The sequence below is a fragment of the Oncorhynchus mykiss genome, chromosome 1, assembly GCF_013265735.2.
Source record: "Oncorhynchus mykiss isolate Arlee chromosome 1, USDA_OmykA_1.1, whole genome shotgun sequence".
Taxonomy (NCBI): domain Eukaryota; kingdom Metazoa; phylum Chordata; class Actinopteri; order Salmoniformes; family Salmonidae; genus Oncorhynchus; species Oncorhynchus mykiss.
The window spans coordinates 85,605,726-85,625,694 of NC_048565.1; the positions used below are offsets into that span (position 1 = coordinate 85,605,726).

A 19,969-nucleotide genomic window follows, 5' to 3' on the forward strand; every position below is an offset into this window, starting at 1 on the left:
GATGTGAGCAACATCTGTTTAAGGGTCTTGCTCACATCAGCTATGGACAACGTGATCACACAGCTGTCCAGTTTCCCTTTGTATTCTGTAATAGTTTATACGCCCTGCCACATCCAACGAGCGTCAGAGCGGGTGTAGTAGGATTCAATCTTAGTCCTGTATTCACGCTTTGCCTGTTTGATGGTTCGTCTGAGGGAAAAGCGGGATTTCTCATAAGCGTCTGGATTAGTGTCCCGCTCCTTGAAAGCAGCAGCTCTAGCCTTTAGCTCATGAGGATGTTGCCTGTAATCCATGACTTCTGGTTGGGAAATGTATGTACTGACACTGTGGGAACGACGTCGTCGATGCACTTATTGATGAATCCGGTGACTGAGGTGGTATTGTCCTTAATGCCATTGGATGAATCCCGGAAAATATTCCAGTCTGTGCTAGCAAAACAGTCCTGTAGCATAGCATCCGTGTCATCTGACCACTTCCGTATTGAGCGAGTCACTGGTACTTCCTGCTTTAGTTTTTGCTTGTAAGCAGGAATCAGAAGGATGGAATTATGATCAGATTTGCCAAATGAAAGGTGGTCTAGAGTTTTTTTTCCTCTGTTTGCACATATGACATAATGGTAGAAATGAGGTAAAAAGGATTGCCTGCATTAAAGTCCCCGGCCACTAGGAGCGCCACTTCTAGATGAGCATTTTCTTGTTTGCTTATTGCCTTATACAGTTCATTGAGTGCTGTCTTAGTGCCAGCATCGATTTGTTGTGGTAAATAGATAGCTAGGGAAAATATAGATGAAAACTCTCTTGGTAGATAGTGTGGTCTACAGCTTATCATGAGGTACTCTCCCTCAGGCGAGCAATACCTTGAGACCTCTTTAATATTAGACACCAGCTGTTATTCATTTTACCAGACGTATCTGTTCTGTCCTGCCGATGCATGGAAAACCCAGCCAACTGTATAGAATCTGTGTTGTGGTCCAGCCACGACTCGGTGAAACATAAGATATTACAGGTTTTAATGTCCCGTTGGTAGGATAGTTTCGAGCGGAGATTATCCAGTTTATTTTCCAGTCACTGCACATTGGCCAATAGAACGGATGGTAGAGGCGGGTTACTCACTCACCGACAAATTCTCACAAGGCACCCCGATTTCCGCCCCCTGTGTTTCCGTCTTTTCTTCACGCGAATGACAGGGATTTGGGCCTGGTATCGGAGAAGCAGTATATCCTTTGTGTCAGACTTATTAAAGAAAAAATATTTGTCCAGTTCTAGTTAAGAAATCACTGTTCTGATATCCAGAAGCTCTTTTGAGTCATAAGAGACGTTAGCAGCAACATTATGTGCAAAATAAGTTACAAACAATGCGAAAAAACACACAAAATAACATCCCCTCCGGCGCCATTCCCATGATGGTTTTGGAATCGTGCATGGCCATGCAATCTTGGGTGAACAGGGAGTACAGCTGGGGACCAAGCATGCACCCCTGAGGGTCCCCCTTGTTGAGGATCAGCGTGGCAGATGTGTTGTTGCCTACCCTTACCACCTGGGATCATCCTTGTAACATCAGGTGAATGTGTTTTGTACCCCAAAAGAAACATTGTAGAATCATCCACATAACTGGACAGTTTTGGTGCTTTGGGAACATATATTTTGTGATGTACCCTGTCATGACGTTGGCCTGTGGGTAACCTTTTAGTGAATGTTAGGAGAACGTTACCTGTGGGTAAGGTTTATGACCCCCCATAAATACCTTTCTCCCTTGCCTATCTCTTGACTCATAGAGAGTCTGGGAACATCAAACAAGTGTAGGGAAAGGAACCATATTTCGGTAATAGAACCAGTTGAAAATATGCGTTGGTACTTAATGAATATGATGTCAGTTCGGTTGTCATCTGAGACATTATGACTGATGACAGGACGACCTAAACTGTATCTGGGAAAGACTACACATTATAGTTAGATTCACATGGAATTGTGCAATTCAAATACAAATAAATAAATATACAATTATTTGTGAAAAGATTAAATGTAATTTTAGCTTCCAAATGAGAGATTGGGTTTTCATATTTTACGATATAAAGCCTTGACGAAAATGTAACCTCCTGTTCTGAGGACGATTGTTCCTCAAATCTTCCTGCTCTTTCACTCAAACCCAACCCCCGTCCTTTGTGTAACCAGCTGTCATATCTGTTCTGTCCGCTAGGGACGTTATCCTTTATGACATCATTTGTAATCAATGTATGATTCATTCTGTGTATATGTAATTCTGTGTGATTAGTTAGATATTTAGTAAATAAATAATTAAATCCAATTTTGTATTGCTGATTCAACTTGTAAGCCAGGGTTCGTGAAGATAACCAAGATTTTACAACTTTCAGATGAGACTGAAATAAGGTGACGATTAATATTGACTGCTATTGATGAAAAATATTTCTAGGTCTTTAAGAGTTTATTTGGAAGATAACAGCTCTATAAATATTATTTCATGGTGCCTCGACTTTCTAGTTAATTACATGATTAGCTCAATCAGGTAATATTAATTACAGAGAAAGGATTTTATAGAACAGCATGTCATATCACTTAATCCGGCATAGCCAAAGACACGACAACCCTCAATGATCCCACCAGACTGTTCCCACAACCTAATGAAACATTCTGGGAACCTTTAACGAACAGGTTAAATGTGTTGTAGGAATGCTCTCGCAACATCAGGCAAATATTAAACATTCATCACCATGAATGGACCGCTTTTGTGTAACGAGAACATCTGCGACAACCTAACAAATGTTCTGGGAACTTTCACAGAGTGTTGTGCACAACATTTTAGTGAATGTTAGGAGAATATTCCAACGATACTTAATTTAAAAATATTTTTTGAAAAATAAAATATTTTGTTATTAAAAGGGATGTTTAGATAAAACCCTAACTAGAACTTAATGGGAATCTTAGCTAATGTTCTGGGAATGTTCCCGGTTTGCTGGGACCCTTCTAGACATTGCCCTTGAAGGCAACCATATATAGTTACTGTATGTTTAAAAGTATAATGTCGATCTCATGGACTGTCAGTCATGCTCCGTCTATGAATTTCAGAACGGTTATATTTCCAGATTGTGGCTTTAGGCCTAAACGTACATCTACAGGCCGTCCATCCTCCACCCGGGTTGTAATCAGCGTATATCCGCTGGGGTCGATTTCATCCTTCTCGTCTGTCAGCCTCCTCTCTATTAGTTTACAGTCCATGTAAACGGAGACGATGCTGCTCTGGACCGCCACACCCAGCTTGTGCCATTGGCGGTCAAACAGGGTGTGCAGGTCTCGGCTCTTAAAGGTGTAGTGGAGGCTGTTCTTCAGAAGGCCCCGGGCTGAGAACTCCACTGCTCGTTTAGCTCCGTCCAACACTACAGACACCTGAAGATAGAGCCGGAGGAGATTGTAGACATTATATTGCCTCATAACAAGTTATAAAGCTTTATACCTGCCGGTGTTGCCTTCCATTCATTACCATTACCATCAGGGTCATGGTAGATACAAGCATCAGTCATGGCATGAAAACGTTGATCAATTAACCAATGGTAAACCAACTGACAGACCGACCTACTGACCACACGGCCAACCGACTTGACTGACCTACCAGCCAACCGACCTACCAGCCAACCAGCCGATGGACCGACTGACCTGCTGGGCGAACTGGCAGAGTGAGTGAGCGATCGACTGATCAGTCAATCAACAAATCAATAAATCAATATAGATCCAAACCCAATTCAATGCTATACACCCAGACATCATGAATATCCTTATAGTGGACATTCAGACCTACCTGGGTACCTCCCGTCTGGTCGAATATCTGCCACAGATACCAGCGGTCTTTCTTCGTGGTTTTCCTCAGCCGGAAGGTGGTGACTAGAGAGTATTCACTGGACAGACCATTGGGGAACACCAATCTGAAAGAAAACATGTACATTGTTCGAGCTGCATATTGTCAAATTGACAAAAAAATATGAAACTGAACAATGGGCCTAACAGTGAAAATGTTGTTTTGGAACTTTCAGTCTTGGTTGGAAGAGCATTAATAGCTAACGTAGAAGATTTTACCCATAAAATTAGCATTTGCTAAATGGACTGTCAAAAATAAACATTGAGAATGAATATGAATAATCATGCTGGATGTCTTATAGCTTTCTATGACTGTGTAGTAAGAAAACCAATCAACTTGAATCACTTGACAACGTTCTTCTATAGCCCCCTAGCGCAAAATGGCCGCTTACATGTAAAGCTAGAATTTTATGCCAAACATGATTCATCCAGCCAGATTACATTTATTTCAGCATCCCTGTCATTCCAAATCGAATAATCATTTATTCAAACTTCAATTAAATTCCTCTTACTTCACATACAGGTCTAGACTAGAAAACACAAGACCATGGCTAACTACAGTGTATAGCTTAGAAAGAAAACATTGTTATAAAGAGAAAAATGCAAAAAGGAAGATGACAAGGCGATAGGTTTGTTAACCCAGACGTTTCAGTTCAACACTGCTGGCAGAACATCTCTAGCACATTGTGAACACTGAATGTAATGGGGATGGTACCACCAACAGACAGTGGGGAGAACAAGTATTTGATACACTGCCGATTTTTCAGGTTTTCCTACTTACAAAGCATGTCGAGGTCTGTAATTTTTATCATAGGTACACTTCAACTGTGAGAAAATAACATTGTATGATATATAAGTAATTCATAAGCATTTTATTGCATGACATAAGTATTTGATACATCAGAAAAGCAGAACTTAATATTTGGTACAGAAACCTTTGTTTGCAATTACAGAGATCATACGTTTCCTGTAGTTCTTGACCAGGTTTGCACACACTGCAGCAGGAATTTTGGCCCACCCCTCCATACAGACCTTCTCCAGATCCTTCAGGTTTCGGGGCTGTCACTGGGCAATACGGACTTTCAGCTCCCTCCAAAGATTTTCTTTTGGGTTCAGGTCTGGAGACTGGCTAGGCCACTCGGGGACCTTGAGATGCTTCTTACGGAGCCACTCCTTAGTTGCCCTGGCTGTGTGTTTCGGGTCGTTGTCATGCTGGAGGACCCAGCCACCACCCATCTTCAATGCTCTTACTGAGGGAAGGAGGTTGTTGGCCAAGATCTCACGATACATGGCCCCATCCATCCTCCCCTCAATACGGTGCAGTCGTCCTGTCCCCTTTGCAGAAAAGCATCCCCAAAGAATGATGTTTCCACCTCCATGCTTCACGGTTGGGATGGTGTTCTTGGGGTTGTACTCATACTTCTTCTTCCTCCAAACACGACAAGTGGAGTTTAGACCAAAAAGCTATATTTTTGTCTCATCAGACCACATTACATTCTTCTATTCCTCCTCTGGATCATCCAGATGGTCATTGGCAAACTTCAGATGGGCCTGGACATGCGCTGGCTTGAGCAGGGGACCTTGCGTGCGCTGCAGGATTTTAATCCATGATGGCATAGTGTGTTACTAATGGTTTTCTTTGAGGCTGTGGTCCCAGCTCTCTTCAGGTCATTGACCAGGTCCTGCCGTGTAGTTCTGGGCTGATCCCTCACCTTCCTCATGATCATTGATGAGGCTTGCATGGAGCCCCAGACCGAGGGTGATTGACCGTCATCTTGAACTTCTTCCATTTTCTAATAATTGCGCCAACAGTTGTTGCCTTCTCACCAAGCTGCTTGCCTATTGTCCTGTAGCCCATCCCAGCCTTGTGCAGGTCTACAATTTTATCCCTGATGTCCTTACACAGCTCTCTGGTCTTGGCCATTGTGGAGAGGTTTGTTTGATTGAGTGTGTGGACAGGTGTCTTTTATACAGGTAACGAGTTCAAACAGGTGCAATTAATACAGGTAATGAGTGGAGAACAGGAGGGGTTCTTAAAGAAAAATGAACAGGTCTGTGAGAGCCGGAATTCTTACTGGTTGGTAGGTGATCAAATACTTATGTCATGCAATAAAATGCTAATTAATTACTTAAAAATCATACAATGTGATTTTCTGGATTTTTGTTTTACATTCCGTCTCTCACAGTTGAAGTGTACCTATGAAAAAAATTACAGACCTCTACATGCTTTGTAAGTAGGAAAACCTGCAAAATCGGCAGTGTATCAAATACTTGTCCTCCCCACTGTAGATGGAACCTCATTCATTATAGAAACACTAACACTATTCCTCTTCAATTTCTTCACTGATACTTCTCTCCTCCTATTTCCTATTTCCATCCTGTTGAACCAACCCTTTAACCCCTCAAACTGAACCTGGGACTCAGATTAAACTATAGTAATGCATTAACAGCTAAAAGTGAAGCACCAGAAACACAATCTTTCAAGTTTAGCAGAAATCGCAATGATGCAATGACAAGGCCATTCAAAGACATGGGGAGAGAAAGAGAGAGAGAAGGAGAGGGCAACAGAGAGAGTGGAATAGAGATGGAGAGAGAGAGAGAGAGAGAGAGAGAGAAGGAGAGGGCAACAGAGAGAGTGGAATAGAGATGGAGAGAGAGAGAGAGAGAGAGAGAGAAGGAGAGGGCAACAGAGAGAGTGGAATGGAGATGGAGAGAGAGATCAAGGAAGGAAGGGAGAGAGAGAGAGAGAGAGAGAGAGAGAGAGGTGGGAGAGATGGAGAGAGACATTCAGCAAGCGACACAGTGAAAGGGGGGACAGAGAGAGAGAGAGAGAGGTAACTAAAGAGTAAGCGAGAGACTAAGCTCACTTCAGATAGGCCGGAAATGAGTTCTCCTCTTCATAGCTCATGACCTACTCCCTCAGAGACATACCCCTCCTGCCTTGTGTGTCCCTTGAATTCTCACAGAACGTTGACACAGCATACGATTAAAATATATATGCAGCGAGGTTAAAGCCACAGAAAGATCAAATGCTTTCTGAGGGTAGGCGAGAGAAAGAGAGAGACTGGGAAGGTGAATCGTCGCCTTGGGGCAAAAAGAGAACATTTATATTACAATTGAATGGAGAGAGATGAGCAGGACTATTCATAAAACTAGAGGTTTATTCCCTGAGATTCCACCTAAAAGAATGATTTGGAATTCCTGCATAAAACAGCAGAGATCCCATCTGGACACAGACGGCAATTCCACATCTATTCCACGTTGGTGAAAACAATACTGATTCAACTAATGTGTTCCCAGTGGGATAGTTATGTGTACGGAATAAGGAGAGAGATACATTGAAGGAATTAGACTAATTGAACCCAGAGAGGGGACTAAAACATGTACTTTTCATTTCCATCGAACCTTTAATATCACAGGTCTCACTGAGCTGCAATCTGTTATCCAGGGGAGAGCTGTTCTTCACGGTGCAGGGCCTTGCAAAAGTATTCACCCCTCTTGGCATTTTTCCTATTTTGTTGCCTTACAACCTACAATTTAAGTCCATTTTTATCTGAATTCCATGTAATGGACATACACAAAATAGTCCAAATGAGTGAAGTGAAAATGAAAAAAATAACTTGTTTAAAAAAAACAACTGAAAAGTGGTGTGTGCATAAGTATGTATACACCCCCTTTGGTATGAAACCCTTTTGCATCTTCAAAGTGGTAGGTATGTTGTGTAAAACAAATGATACAACCCCCCCCCCCCACAAATATATTTTAATTCCAGGGTGTAAGGCAACAAAATAGGAAAAATGCCAAGGGGGGTGAATACATTCACATGCCACTGTATTTCTATCTAATGTTAGTATGTGTAAATGAGCCTGTTGAGGTCATTTACACACAATATCTACACTGGAACACTTGAACCCTGAGGGTTAGATGTCAAGGGTTATACGTTACTGACACCTCCTCCCACCCTCTACCCCCCCCCCCCCCCTCCTCCACTGCTTACCATCTGTGGCTCAAACACATGCTCCTATCAAGTGGAGTTGGTTTTTGAACAGCGTTTGCTTTCCCCCCCAAACACATTTAAAGTCCTCTCCTTTCTGAATGCCAGTCCAGTTGTGCCTGTCTAGTGATGCCTGTCTTAGTGGTGTCAGTCCAATGGTGCCTGTCCAGTGGTGCCTGTCCAGTTGTGCCTGTCTAGTGGTGCCTGTCCAGTGGTGCCTGTCCAGTGGTGCCTGTCTAGTGGTGCCTGTCCAGTGGTGCCTGTCTAGTGGTGCCTGTACAGTGGTACCTGTCCAGTGGTGCCTGTCCAGTGGTGCCTGTCCAGTGGTGCCTGTCCAGTTGTGCCTGTCCAGTTGTGCCTGTCTAGTGGTGCCTGTCCAGTGGTGCCAGTCCAGTGGTGCCTGTCCAGTGGTGCCTGTCCAGTGGTGCCTGTCCAGTGGTGCCTGTCCAGTTGTGCCTGTCTAGTGGTGCCTGTCCAGTGGTGCCTGTCCAGTGGTGCCTGTCCAGTGGTGCCTGTCTAGTGGTGCCTGTCCAGTGGTGCCTGTCTAGTGGTGCCTGTCCAGTGGTGCCTGTACAGTGGTACCTGTCCAGTGGTGCCTGTCCAGTGGTGCCTGTCCAGTGGTGCCTGTCCAGTTGTGCCTGTCCAGTTGTGCCTGTCTAGTGGTGCCTGTCCAGTGGTGCCAGTCCAGTGGTGCCTGTCCAGTGGTGCCTGTCCAGTGGTGCCTGTCCAGTGGTGCCTGTCCAGTGGTGCCTGTCCAGTGGTGCCTGTCCAGTTGTGCCTGTCTAGTGGTGCCTGTCCAGTGGTGCCTGTCCAGTGGTGCCTGTCCAGTGGTGCCTGTCCAGTGGTACATGTCCAGTGGTGCCTGTCCAGTGGTGCCTGTCCAGTGGTACCTGTCTAGTGGTGCCTGTCTAGTGGTGCCTGTCCAGTGGTGCCAGTCTAGTGGTGCCTGTCCAGTGGTACCTGTCTATGAATCCTCTAGTTCAAAACTAGGACCCTTTGTTTTAGCCTCTGGTCTAGAAGTGCTTCATTTGATGAATATTTCTCATTCACCCACAGAAAGATTGACCGTCAAAACATTGATTTAAAAATGTTTCCCTCTTACTGCTGGGGGGTTGTGGGTAGAAACAAGGTACCACTTTAGTGACAAAACTTCTGAAAACTATTTTATTTGTCCTCTTCTTTCACTCTTTGACAAAGTGAGTCTGACACAAATCTAATCATGGATTCCGAAATGACTTGCATCGTCAGCTCGTGTTCAAGAAACAAACAAGAAGCACAACCAGATCAAGCTCGGAACGAATATGTTACCTCGTTGATGCATAGACTATGAATATGCAAACAATCAAAGAAAGTGTGAACGCAAGCACTTTCTTTCAAACTCAAAAGTGTGTGTGTGGGTGGAATAGAGAGAGAGAGAACAAAGAATAGAAAGAGAGAATAGAGAGAGCGAGAGAATAACCCCAGTTGGAAACAATGAATTTGCAATTTCACTGATGTGTTCAGTGGTTTCATAAGAGACAGAATATTGAGAGAGATAAAAAGAAAGTTAAAAAGAAAGATAGAAATTGTACTTACATTACAGGGTAGAATACAGTAAAACACTGCGACTTACATTACAGTGTAGAATACAGTAACACACAGAGACTTACATGACAGTGTAGAATACAGTAACACACTGAGACTTACATTACAGGGTAGAATACAGTAACACACTGAGACTTACATTACAGGGTAGAATACAGTAACACCATGAGACTTACATAACAGGGTAGAATACAGTAACACACTGAGACTTACATTACAGGGTAGAATACAGTAACACACAGAGACTTACATGACAGTGTTGAATACAGTAACACACTGAGACTTACATTACAGGGTAGAATACAGTAACACACAGAGACCTACATGACAGTGTAGAATACAGTAACACACAGAGACTTACATGACAGTGTAGAATACAGTAACACACTGAGACTTACATTACAGGGTAGAATACAGTAACACACTGAGACTTACATTACAGGGTAGAATACAGTAACACACAGACTTACATTATAGGATAGATTACAGTAACACACTGAGACTAACATTACAGGGTAGAATACAGCAACACATTGAGACTTACATTATAAGATAGTCTCAGTGTGTTACTATAATCTAACATTACAGGGTAAATTACAGTAACACACTGAGACGTACATTATAGGATAGATTACAGTAACACACTGAGACTTATATTACAGGGTAGAATACAATAACACACAGACTTATATTACAGGGCAGAATACAGTTACACACTATGACTAACATTACAGGGCAGAATACAATAACACACTGAGACTAACATTACAGGGTAGAATACAGTAACACACTGATACTTATATTACAGGGCAGAATACAGTAACACACTGAGACTAACATTACAGGGTAGAATAAAGTAATACACTGAGACTTATATTACAGGGCAGAATACAGTAACACACTGAGACTAACATTACAGGGTAGAATACAGTAACACACTGAGACTTATATTACAGGGCAGATTACAATAACACACTGAGACTAACATTACAGGGTAGAATACAGTAACACACTGAGACTTATATTACAGGGCAGAATACTGTAACACACCGAGACTAACATTACAGGGTAGAATAGAGTAACACACATACTTATATTACAGGGCAGAATACAGTAACACACTGAGACTTACACTACAGGATAGAATACAGTAACACACTGAGACTTATAGTACAGGGCAGAATACAGTAACACACTAAGACTAACATTACAGGGTAGAATACAGTAACACAAATACTTATATTACAGGGCAGAATACAGTAACACACTGAGACTAACATTACAGTGTAGATTACAATAACACACTGAGACTAACATTACAGGGTAGAATACAGTAACACACTAAGACTAACATTACAGGGTAGAATACAGTAACACACATACTTATATTACAGGGCAGAATACAGTAACACAGTGAGACTTACACTACAGGCTAGAGTACAGTAACACACAGATATAGAAATGGAACACCTCCAAACCCACTCATGAATAGACAACAACACAACCATCCAGCAGCACCATCCATAACTCACTGACATAGCACCAACATACAAAATAGTGTGTGCACCACAGACAGACAGACAGACAGACAGCATCACAGACAGACAGACACCACCACAGACAGATAGCACCACAGACAGACAGACAGACAGACAGACAGACAGACAGACAGACAGACAGACAGACAGCATCACAGACAGACAGACACCACCACAGACAGATAGCACCACAGACAGACAGACAGACAGACGGACAGACAGACAGACAGACAGACAGACAGACAGACAGACAGACAGACAGACAGACAGACAGACAGACAGACAGACAGACAGACAGACAGACAGACAGACAGACAGACAGACAGACAGACAGACAGACAGACAGACAGACAGACAGACAGACAGACAGACAGACAGACAGATAGCACCACAGACAGACAGACAGACAGACAGACAGACAGACAGACAGACAGACAGACAGACAGACAGACAGACAGCATCACAGACAGACGGACAGACAGACAGACAGCAGTGGTACTTGATTTCATTTTGAACTCCAGAACCTGTCATTGAGCTTGGCATACAGACACAATGTAAAATCACACAATCACTCCACTAAGAGAGGAGAGATCCCTCCATCTCTGTGGAACAGTATTAATCACACAATCAGTCCACTAAGAGAGGAGAGATCCTACTCTGGGTAAGAGTATCAGTTTGGCCTGGGAGCTGCCAGATGGACAGAACATTAACCAGGCCCAGAAAGTCGAGCCCCTCTGCCTTTCCTGAGTAAAGAGAGAGATGTTTGGAGGTTTTGGTGGTAGGGGGAAGGAAAGGGGAGAAAGGGGAGGTCCTCTGCACCTCATGCTGTCCCCCCTACCTCCTTCTCAAGTCCCCCTCCACCGGACCTCCCAGCTGACAGGCAACATCACCTGTCAAAGTACTCAGATAATTGGAGATGAATGCGGTGTCTCGCCCTCTCTTTCCCCTCTCACACACACTCCCTTCCCTCTCCCTTCTCTCTTCCCCCTCTTTCTCACCCCCTCTCTATCTCTCGCTCTCTCTCTTGCGCTCTTTTCTTCTCCCGCTTTATCTCTCTCAGCATCGATCTCTGTCTCCCCCTTCCCCTTTATCTGTCTGTCTGTCTGTCTGTCTCTTTCCTCCCCCTCCCCTCCCTCTCTTACTCTCCCCTTCTCTCTCTGTTTCTCTGCCTTCCTTCACTCTGATCTCCTTCCAACAGGTTCAGGCACAGCAGGCCAGCCCAGGCCATAGAGGAGGAAGAGGATATACAGGGACTGGCTGGAGAAACATGTTGCCTCAGTGATTCCTCTCACTGACCAGAGAGGACAGGACAGTGTGTGTGAGTGTGTGTGTTTACAGTTGTGTAATGTACTGTAAAACACAAAGAATATTCTGCGTCTTGGCTTCCCCAGGAGGACGACAGGTCAGGTCGTTCTTTAGCAAAGCCAAAACCATACGGATGGAACAATGGATATTGTGAAAAGCACTGGTCTTCCTAAACCAGCTGGGGAAACCGTCCCACTGCTGTCACTAAACGTGCGGGGTATCGTCCATCCATCTCATAGACATCTCGTTGTTACACACTTTCATTTGATAAGATCCTATATAATGTGAATACTGCTCATCATTCCAGTTCTACTGATGATTCCACATGAGTCTCTGCAGTAAAAACCAAACAGGTTACATTGTAGTCATTTAGCAGACACTCTTAACCAGAGAGACTTACAGTAGTGAGTACATACATGTTCATACTGGTCCCCCGTGGGAATCAAACCCACAACTCTGGTGTTGCAAGCACCACGCTCTACCAACTGAGCCCCATGCTGTTGACCTTAAATCAATATGACTTAGTCCTTCATCTCTAGACAATCTATTAAAATGGCTATTAAAAAACCCTGCACCTTAAACATCACCGGGAGGCCATATATACATAGCAGGGTCGTCCCAAATGGTACTCTATTCCCTATATAGTGCACTACCTTTGACCAGGTCTGTAGGTAATACGGTGCCGTTTGGGACGCACCCTTTCAAGCTATAGCCACCAGCGGTGGCTATCTTTACCCTTGAGTAATTGTCCTCCCTCAAATCAGAATGTATATCAATATTCTGAACAAATTATTTCACACGTCTTGCAGTAGCGTAGTCCATCTCGGTTTGCCCTTGTTAACCAAAGCAAATGGAATTATCTGTGTAGGCTGGATCAGGGTTCACCCCATGTCTCTTTCTCTCTCCCTCCCTCTCTCTCTTTTTCTCTCTCTCCCTCCCTCCCTCTCTTTCAGCTATCTCTCTCTGGTATCTCTCTCTTTCTTTCTGGTCTCTCTCTTTCTTTCTGGTCTCGCTCTATCTCTCTCTGGTCTCTCTTTCTCTCTTTCTGGTCTCCCCCTCTCTGGTCTCTCTCTTTCTGGTTTCTCTCTCTCTCTCTCTCTCTCTCTCTCTCTCTTGCATATCTTTCTCTCTCTCCCTGATCTCTCTCTCTCCCTCTCTTTCTGGTCTCCCTCTTTCTGGTCTCTCTCTTTCTGGTATCTCTCTCTGGTATCTCTGTCTCTCTCTTTCTGGCCTTTCTCTCTTTCTAGTCTCCCTATCTCTGGTCTCTCTCTCTGGTATATCTCTCTCTCTCTCTCTTTCTGGTCTCTCTCTTTCTGTCTCTCTCTGTTCTCTCTCTCTGGTATCTCTTTCTGGTCTCTCTGGTATCTCTTTCTGTCTCTCTGGTCTCTCTGGTCTCTCTCTCTCTCTGGTATCTCTTTCTGTCTCTCTGGTCTCTCTCTCTCTAGTCTCTCTTTTTCTGGTCTCTCTCTCTCTGGTATCCTTTCTGTCTCTCTCTGGTCTCTCTCTCTGTCTGGTCTCTCTCTTTCTGATCTCTCTCTCTTGATGACACGAGATGTCATCCTGCAGTGAGCCAGCGTGGAACCTCAGTTTATTCCACATATCAGCTGAACAGGAGGCGGCAAACCTACACCCTGAGAAAATATTTGTTTGCTGCAACAGAAATCCGATATCATCCTGGCTTGTTTTCAAATCCGAGGCCAGTCCGGGCGGTCTATGCCATGTGGGGGACTGATTTATGTGAGTGAGTTTGTCCATTTAATAGGTGGATAAACTCTCTAAACAACTCTGTGAATGTTGTTCTCCTTCAGAGTCTATAGAGATCCATTGGAACAAGCTGGACAAACAGAACCGAATCAGGTGGTTCGCTTGAGGTATTATCTCTCATGATAGACTATAAACACCAGCACGTCCATGACCTCCCCTCTGGTTCTCAGATAATACAAACCACCAACATATATTTATCTTTGACTTACAATAGCTCAAGTAAAGCACAATGCATCCATTAGTATAACCACTAGTACGCTTAATATAGTAAAAGTCCATTAGTACATTCATGTAAACCTACTCTCGTGTCTCTATAGTATATCTCCTAAAGCCAGAGCCTGGTTCAATAAAGTGTTCAGTCACACAGCCTCTACTCTGACTGGCAATTCCAATTATCTCAAGTAAAGAACACTATGCGGCCATTAGCTTGATCATTAGTACACAACCTACAGATGTTAGATCTTAACTTGATCACCCTGTTGCAGGAGAACTAGAACGTGTAGTGCATTTGATATTTTAAAAGGATTCTGAAGTTTGAAATTTCCACTTTGAAATTTCAGACTTGATTCTTTATCACAAAAATGTATCAACCCCTAAAAAAACATCCATTCATTATAATCCACAATATAATGATTCAGATGTTCCTGTTGCTGCAGGATTCTTCTCCTGCTGTAGCAAACTGGCTCAAATTAAGATCCTACACCTGTGCTGTACTGTATGCTGTTAAGCCAGAGCTTAATGGAAACCGCTCCAACAGAGCACAGCCACATGGCCTGAGGGATCAGGACTTCAGTCAATTCCAAAACAAAGCAACATGATCACACACTGACTGACAGACTCGTACAGTAACTAGTGCCCAAATAGACCTGGCCAGACTACCCTCTAGTCACACCCAAGATGTCCCTGACCCAGCAGGCCCAGCTCAACTCACTCTGTGAGTTGATGTCTCCCTCCTCTAGCTATCAGTGAGCAGTTAGTTTCAATGAAAGGAGAGGGAACAGAGGAAACACACAGACTTGACGCTCAGCGACTAGAGAGATAACGCCCATTTCATGGATACTAGCAAGCTTTGGCGAACAACAAAACTGCTGTCATGCATACTGTTTGAAGGATACAACCGTGAGGGGAGATCTGAATGACTCGATCTGTGATTATCTCAACAAGTGTGAGGCCAGAGTAATGAAACTACCCTCCAGTCACACCCAAGTGTCCCCCTGGGCCAGCCTGGCACTACTCACTCGGTTGGCTTGATGAGGGGGCTGCTCCCCAGCCGGAATGATGGCCGCTCCTCTGTCACTGCCCCCTTTCTCAGGAGAAACTTTTCTGTCAGATCAAAACCTGAAAGAAAAGAGACAACAGGACGAGAAGGGCTGGTTTAAACTTAGGAAGTCTGCTTCACTGACATAGATTCAGCCTCGTCCTGACCTGGAATAAAAACACTTTCTATGGAGATGATCTGTGCTCTGCAAACTGGCACTAGGTGTTACAAGGTGTTGTTTTAAACTCCAGTGATCCAACAATATGGATTGAGTCTGGACTTTCTAGATTTACATCAAACTCCTGTCCAGTTTGATTCATTCCTATGGTACAATATAGTTAATGTATGCATCATTACTTCAAAGACAATAGATTTGACCATCAGTGCTCCCTCAAACAAATTGGCTGCACGTCTGTTAGCGCAGGCTCAATTACAGAGTACTTCTGTTCTGTGTTACATAACCCGTGAACATATTCATGTTTTTCACGACACGTCTGAGACATGGACGTTATTACCCCCCTGGATCAGAGCCAAACAGATTGAGTGTGTCCTAAATGGCACCATATTCTCAATATAGTGCACTACTTTTGACCAGAGCCCTATGAGCCCTATGAGCCCTGTTCAAAATTAGTGCACTATATTGGGAATAGGGTGCCATTTGGTATGCAACCATTGAGAGAGAGATGGATTTATTTCAGTTGAGGAACTTGTACACCATAACACTGTAATTCTTACCGGTGAATTCTGGCTGTGGACCATTTAAACTGTAGGAAAACAGGTCCTTGTCTACTTTCAATGGAGGACATCTAGAGTTGTCTAGAAAACAGGGATAACATCATCAGCCATACAAGGTTCATATTCATGGAAGTAAAAATGAAGATGCAGACAGCAAACAAGTGCAGAATACCTTCTAAACACTTCAGTCATCAAAGACTATAACTTTGAGATCTGGTGTCCGACAGCGAGATTGAGGATTTGGCACATAACCATTGGTTGATGTGCACAGCAGGACTGCAATATAGTAGTTAGCCTGTGACGTGACCAGTGTCTTTCCATGTGGAGGGGCACTTCAGTCACTCACCACATCAGTGGTTGTTAGTCATCACTATCCACCCATTCATTAAGATTTACTCCACGTCCCCAATGGTACCCTATTCCTTATATAGTGCACTACTTTTGACCAGTGGCCTATGGGGAACAGGGTGCCATTTGGGCCGCAGCCTCACACAGCCCAGACAGGGATGTAGAAGTGTTGTTAATTAGAGGTGGTGAAAGAGACCTAACTATAACTGGGCTCAACTTTGACCCTTTTTCTATTGAGCCATGTTTCCTCTTGGAGACTGGGGCACGGCTACGGGGTCGTGGAGCAAAACGTTTCACAACGTCGTGCAATGGAAAACACGAACGGGTGTTTCTTATTAGACAAGTTCAAATAATACCACTTCCCAGTTTGTCTTTTTGGGATGGTTTTCTTCAATTTCGTGCCAACTGAACATGACCCAGACCGTATACTGTAGCTAAAACTGCAAACAAATGACTTGCCATGTTCCTGTCTGCAAAATCTGAACATGATCATCTACTGTGACAACACCAATGTTAGCCCAACGTTATTGGAAGGGCATGCTAGTACCACTCAAAAGTCAACTCAAACGGGTAACAATAACCTGTAATGTAGTTATATTTTAGCTATATGTATTTCAAGGGATGTAAACAATAGCATACTGCCTGTTTCAGACAATATCTTGAGCACAGCCACATAGCCTAGCCTAGTGCGTGCTATGAAATATAAATTCCAAAACTGTGTGTACCACATAGCTCCCAAAATGTCTTCCCACTGTAAACTAAGCCTAAGGAGAGTGTCTGTGAGATCAAAGTCATCTTGGTGTTGGTGACAGTGTCCTTACATGCCACAGGAGGTTGGTGGCTCATTGGTAGCCTAGCGGTTAGAGCGTTGGGCCAGTAACTGAAAGTCACTAGTTCACATACCCATGCCGACAAGGGGAAAAATATGCCGATGTGCCCTTGAGCAAGGCACTGATCCCTAATTTGCTCCAAGGGCGTCGTATTACTATGACAGACCCTGTAAAACAACACATTTCACCGGACCTATCTGGTGTATGTGACAATAAAACATGTTTATTTGTTATGGAATGGTATCTAACTCATCAATCACAGGGTTTCCATGTGTTTGATTTCACTCCATTCCAGCCATTATTATGGTCTGTCCTCCCCCCAGCAGCCTCCTGTGTTAGATACATACCTATTCTTTCGTTCAATGCCATTCCAACAGTGCAGGGAATGATATGTACGATCCAGAGGAAAGCTGTCCATTTTAACAAGCAACTCATGTCTTCTCTGATGCAAGAGAAAAAACTTCTTCAAAACCTAAAATAAAACACAAGTTAGTTATTCAAATAGTACGCCTACATCTTACAGTAACATATGAATGAATTCCATACATTTGTTTTGAAATGAATTAAATTAATCAAATATGTGAAGTATTAGTAATCTATTACACAGAAAACTGTCAAATGAGATGCGCCTTGTCTACCCCATAACGAAAAGTGTGTACTGTAAATGTAATGTGTGTCGTATCACAGTTGAAAATAACCAATGCTCCGCTGCAGACCTCAACTGAAGGCGTGAGAGCAAGGTGCGACAGGTCCACTGCAAGAGTTGCTGCGTTATTATGGCGCAATCATATCACCAGGAAAATAGGCTAAACAGAAGAGTCACACTTTGTAGGCTATACCAAACTGAAACAAATAGAATGGGGTCGGCTATGTAGAACTAGTCTAAATTATGAATTTGAACCTGAACATAACTGTCCCGGGTCAGTATGACACAGATCACGTTCATAGTGAGATGAGATCACGCGCATGATGCCAACTGACAAAATACAACTTCGATGGAGAGATGCCAAATTCCTCAAACGTGCCAATCTCACAATTCAAACCAGTCATAATGTCTGTCGGACATTGAAAAGCGCCACAGCTATAACTCAGATTGTTTGGAACTAGCGGACGAGACATTCCATGATAGTCTATTCCATTTATGCGGTATTCATATTTTCACATTTTCAAGGCTCCTCAATCATTAAATATACTTACCCAATTACGCGTAATTATGCATTCCGTTCACTGCAGCCTAATACGGTTATTGCGAGCATATGGAAAAACTGCATGCTACACAAGTGTTACACACAGTATAGCCTATTTACACGAACGTAACGGAATGTTCATAAATCATTTCGAGTGACTGAAGCCGTCCCGTAAAGCCAGACAAGTTCCAGAACATGAACTAAAGCTGTGCGCAAAACCACTAAAGTGCCAAACTACGACAAGGCTAGACACACTAACCAAGGACCCCTACTTATAAGTTCGTATCAATACATGGCATTACAGAGGATGATTTCAAGCAGCCATTATTATTCAACCTGTAAATCATGAATATCAAACCAAACCGGTCTACTTACAATTGGTGAGAAAGTTTACTCCAGCATAAAAACGCATTAATCCATGAACGTTTATGAACGCATGTTTGGAAAAATAGTCGGTTGCTATTCCAAAGTAGACTTGTAAAGACATAAAAGTGAGAATGGGATCTCTTACTAGATCCTCGTGTCCTTATTAGTCGCACCGACTGACTGACCCTCCCACTCTCTCATTAGGCTACTGGAATGCATGGAGGACCCCAAGTCCGCCACCGGTGGAGGCATTACAATGGAAACGCTCCACAATTTGGATGAGAAAATAATATTTATGAATGAGAAAATAATTTATTTAGTTACGAGATTATTGTTGTTTGACTGAGAACATCACATACAGTAGCACATCATTACTGTGAAAATAAACTGGTGCTCAAATTATGTAATGAGTAATTCAATTATTTTCATTATTTTTTCTGTTTTCTTCCATCCACACTGTGTTAAATTAGAATTTGGAGCCAAACATTTCCTCTGCCAACAATAATGTTCATAATGTATTGATTAAATATTGATTTATTGATCGAGAACATGAACTGGTGATGAAATACAGTACTCTGCTAGCTATAACCTCCAACTCAATGTTGCCTGATAGTCAATATTATGGGTTTTCTTGGTGAGTTTGATCACCACCTTGAATTGTACCTAGGCTTTGCTAGATAGTTCCATAGGAGTTGGGGTCTATTTTAGTCTCAGACTCAAATGCCACAACAGAATGTTTTGCAATCTCCTTGAGGATGGTGCTGAAGGGCTCATGTAGAGTTTTACACCAAGTTAGAATGAACCCTATGGTGCTGAAGGGCTCATGTAGAGTTTTACACCAAGTTAGAATGAACCCTATGGTGCTGAAGGGCTCATGTAAAGTTTTACACCAAGTTAGAATGAACTCTATGGTGCTGAAGGGCTCATGTAGAGTTTTACACCAAGTTAGAATGAACTCTATGGTGCTGAAGGGCTCATGTAAAGTTTTACACCAAGTTAGAATGAACTCTATGGTGCTGAAGGGCTCATGTAAAGTTTTACACCAAGTTAGAATGAACTCTATGGTGCTGAAGGGCTCATGTAAAGTTTTACACCAAGTTAGAATGAACTCTATGGTGCTGAAGGGCTCATGTAGAGTTTTACACCAAGTTAGAATGAACTCTATGGTGCTGAAGGGCTCATGTAGAGTTTTAC

General features: G+C 43.1%; 1 protein-coding gene across 3 annotated transcripts in view; it reads right to left on the reverse strand.

Annotated features, from left to right (window-relative positions):
• Nucleotides 1–18,991, reverse strand: part of LOC110519057 (collagen alpha-1(XIX) chain) — a 266,495-nt gene extending 247,504 nt beyond the window's left edge. For 2 of the 3 annotated variants that reach the window (XM_036987651.1, XM_036987663.1), the window contains exons 1-6: nucleotides 18,785–18,990; nucleotides 17,570–17,694; nucleotides 16,045–16,125; nucleotides 15,290–15,389; nucleotides 3,811–3,934; nucleotides 3,126–3,401 (exon numbers count right to left, since the gene is read on the reverse strand). In XM_036987651.1, coding sequence (XP_036843546.1) covers nucleotides 3,126–3,401; nucleotides 3,811–3,934; nucleotides 15,290–15,389; nucleotides 16,045–16,125; nucleotides 17,570–17,657 — 669 coding nt within the window. In that variant the 5' untranslated portion in view covers nucleotides 17,658–17,694; nucleotides 18,785–18,990. Of the gene's footprint in view, nucleotides 1–3,125; nucleotides 3,402–3,810; nucleotides 3,935–15,289; nucleotides 15,390–16,044; nucleotides 16,126–17,569; nucleotides 17,695–18,784 lie in introns of all 3 variants that reach the window. The other variant, XM_036987654.1, reaches the window with a different exon arrangement.
• Between the last annotated feature and the right edge of the window lie 978 nt (nucleotides 18,992–19,969).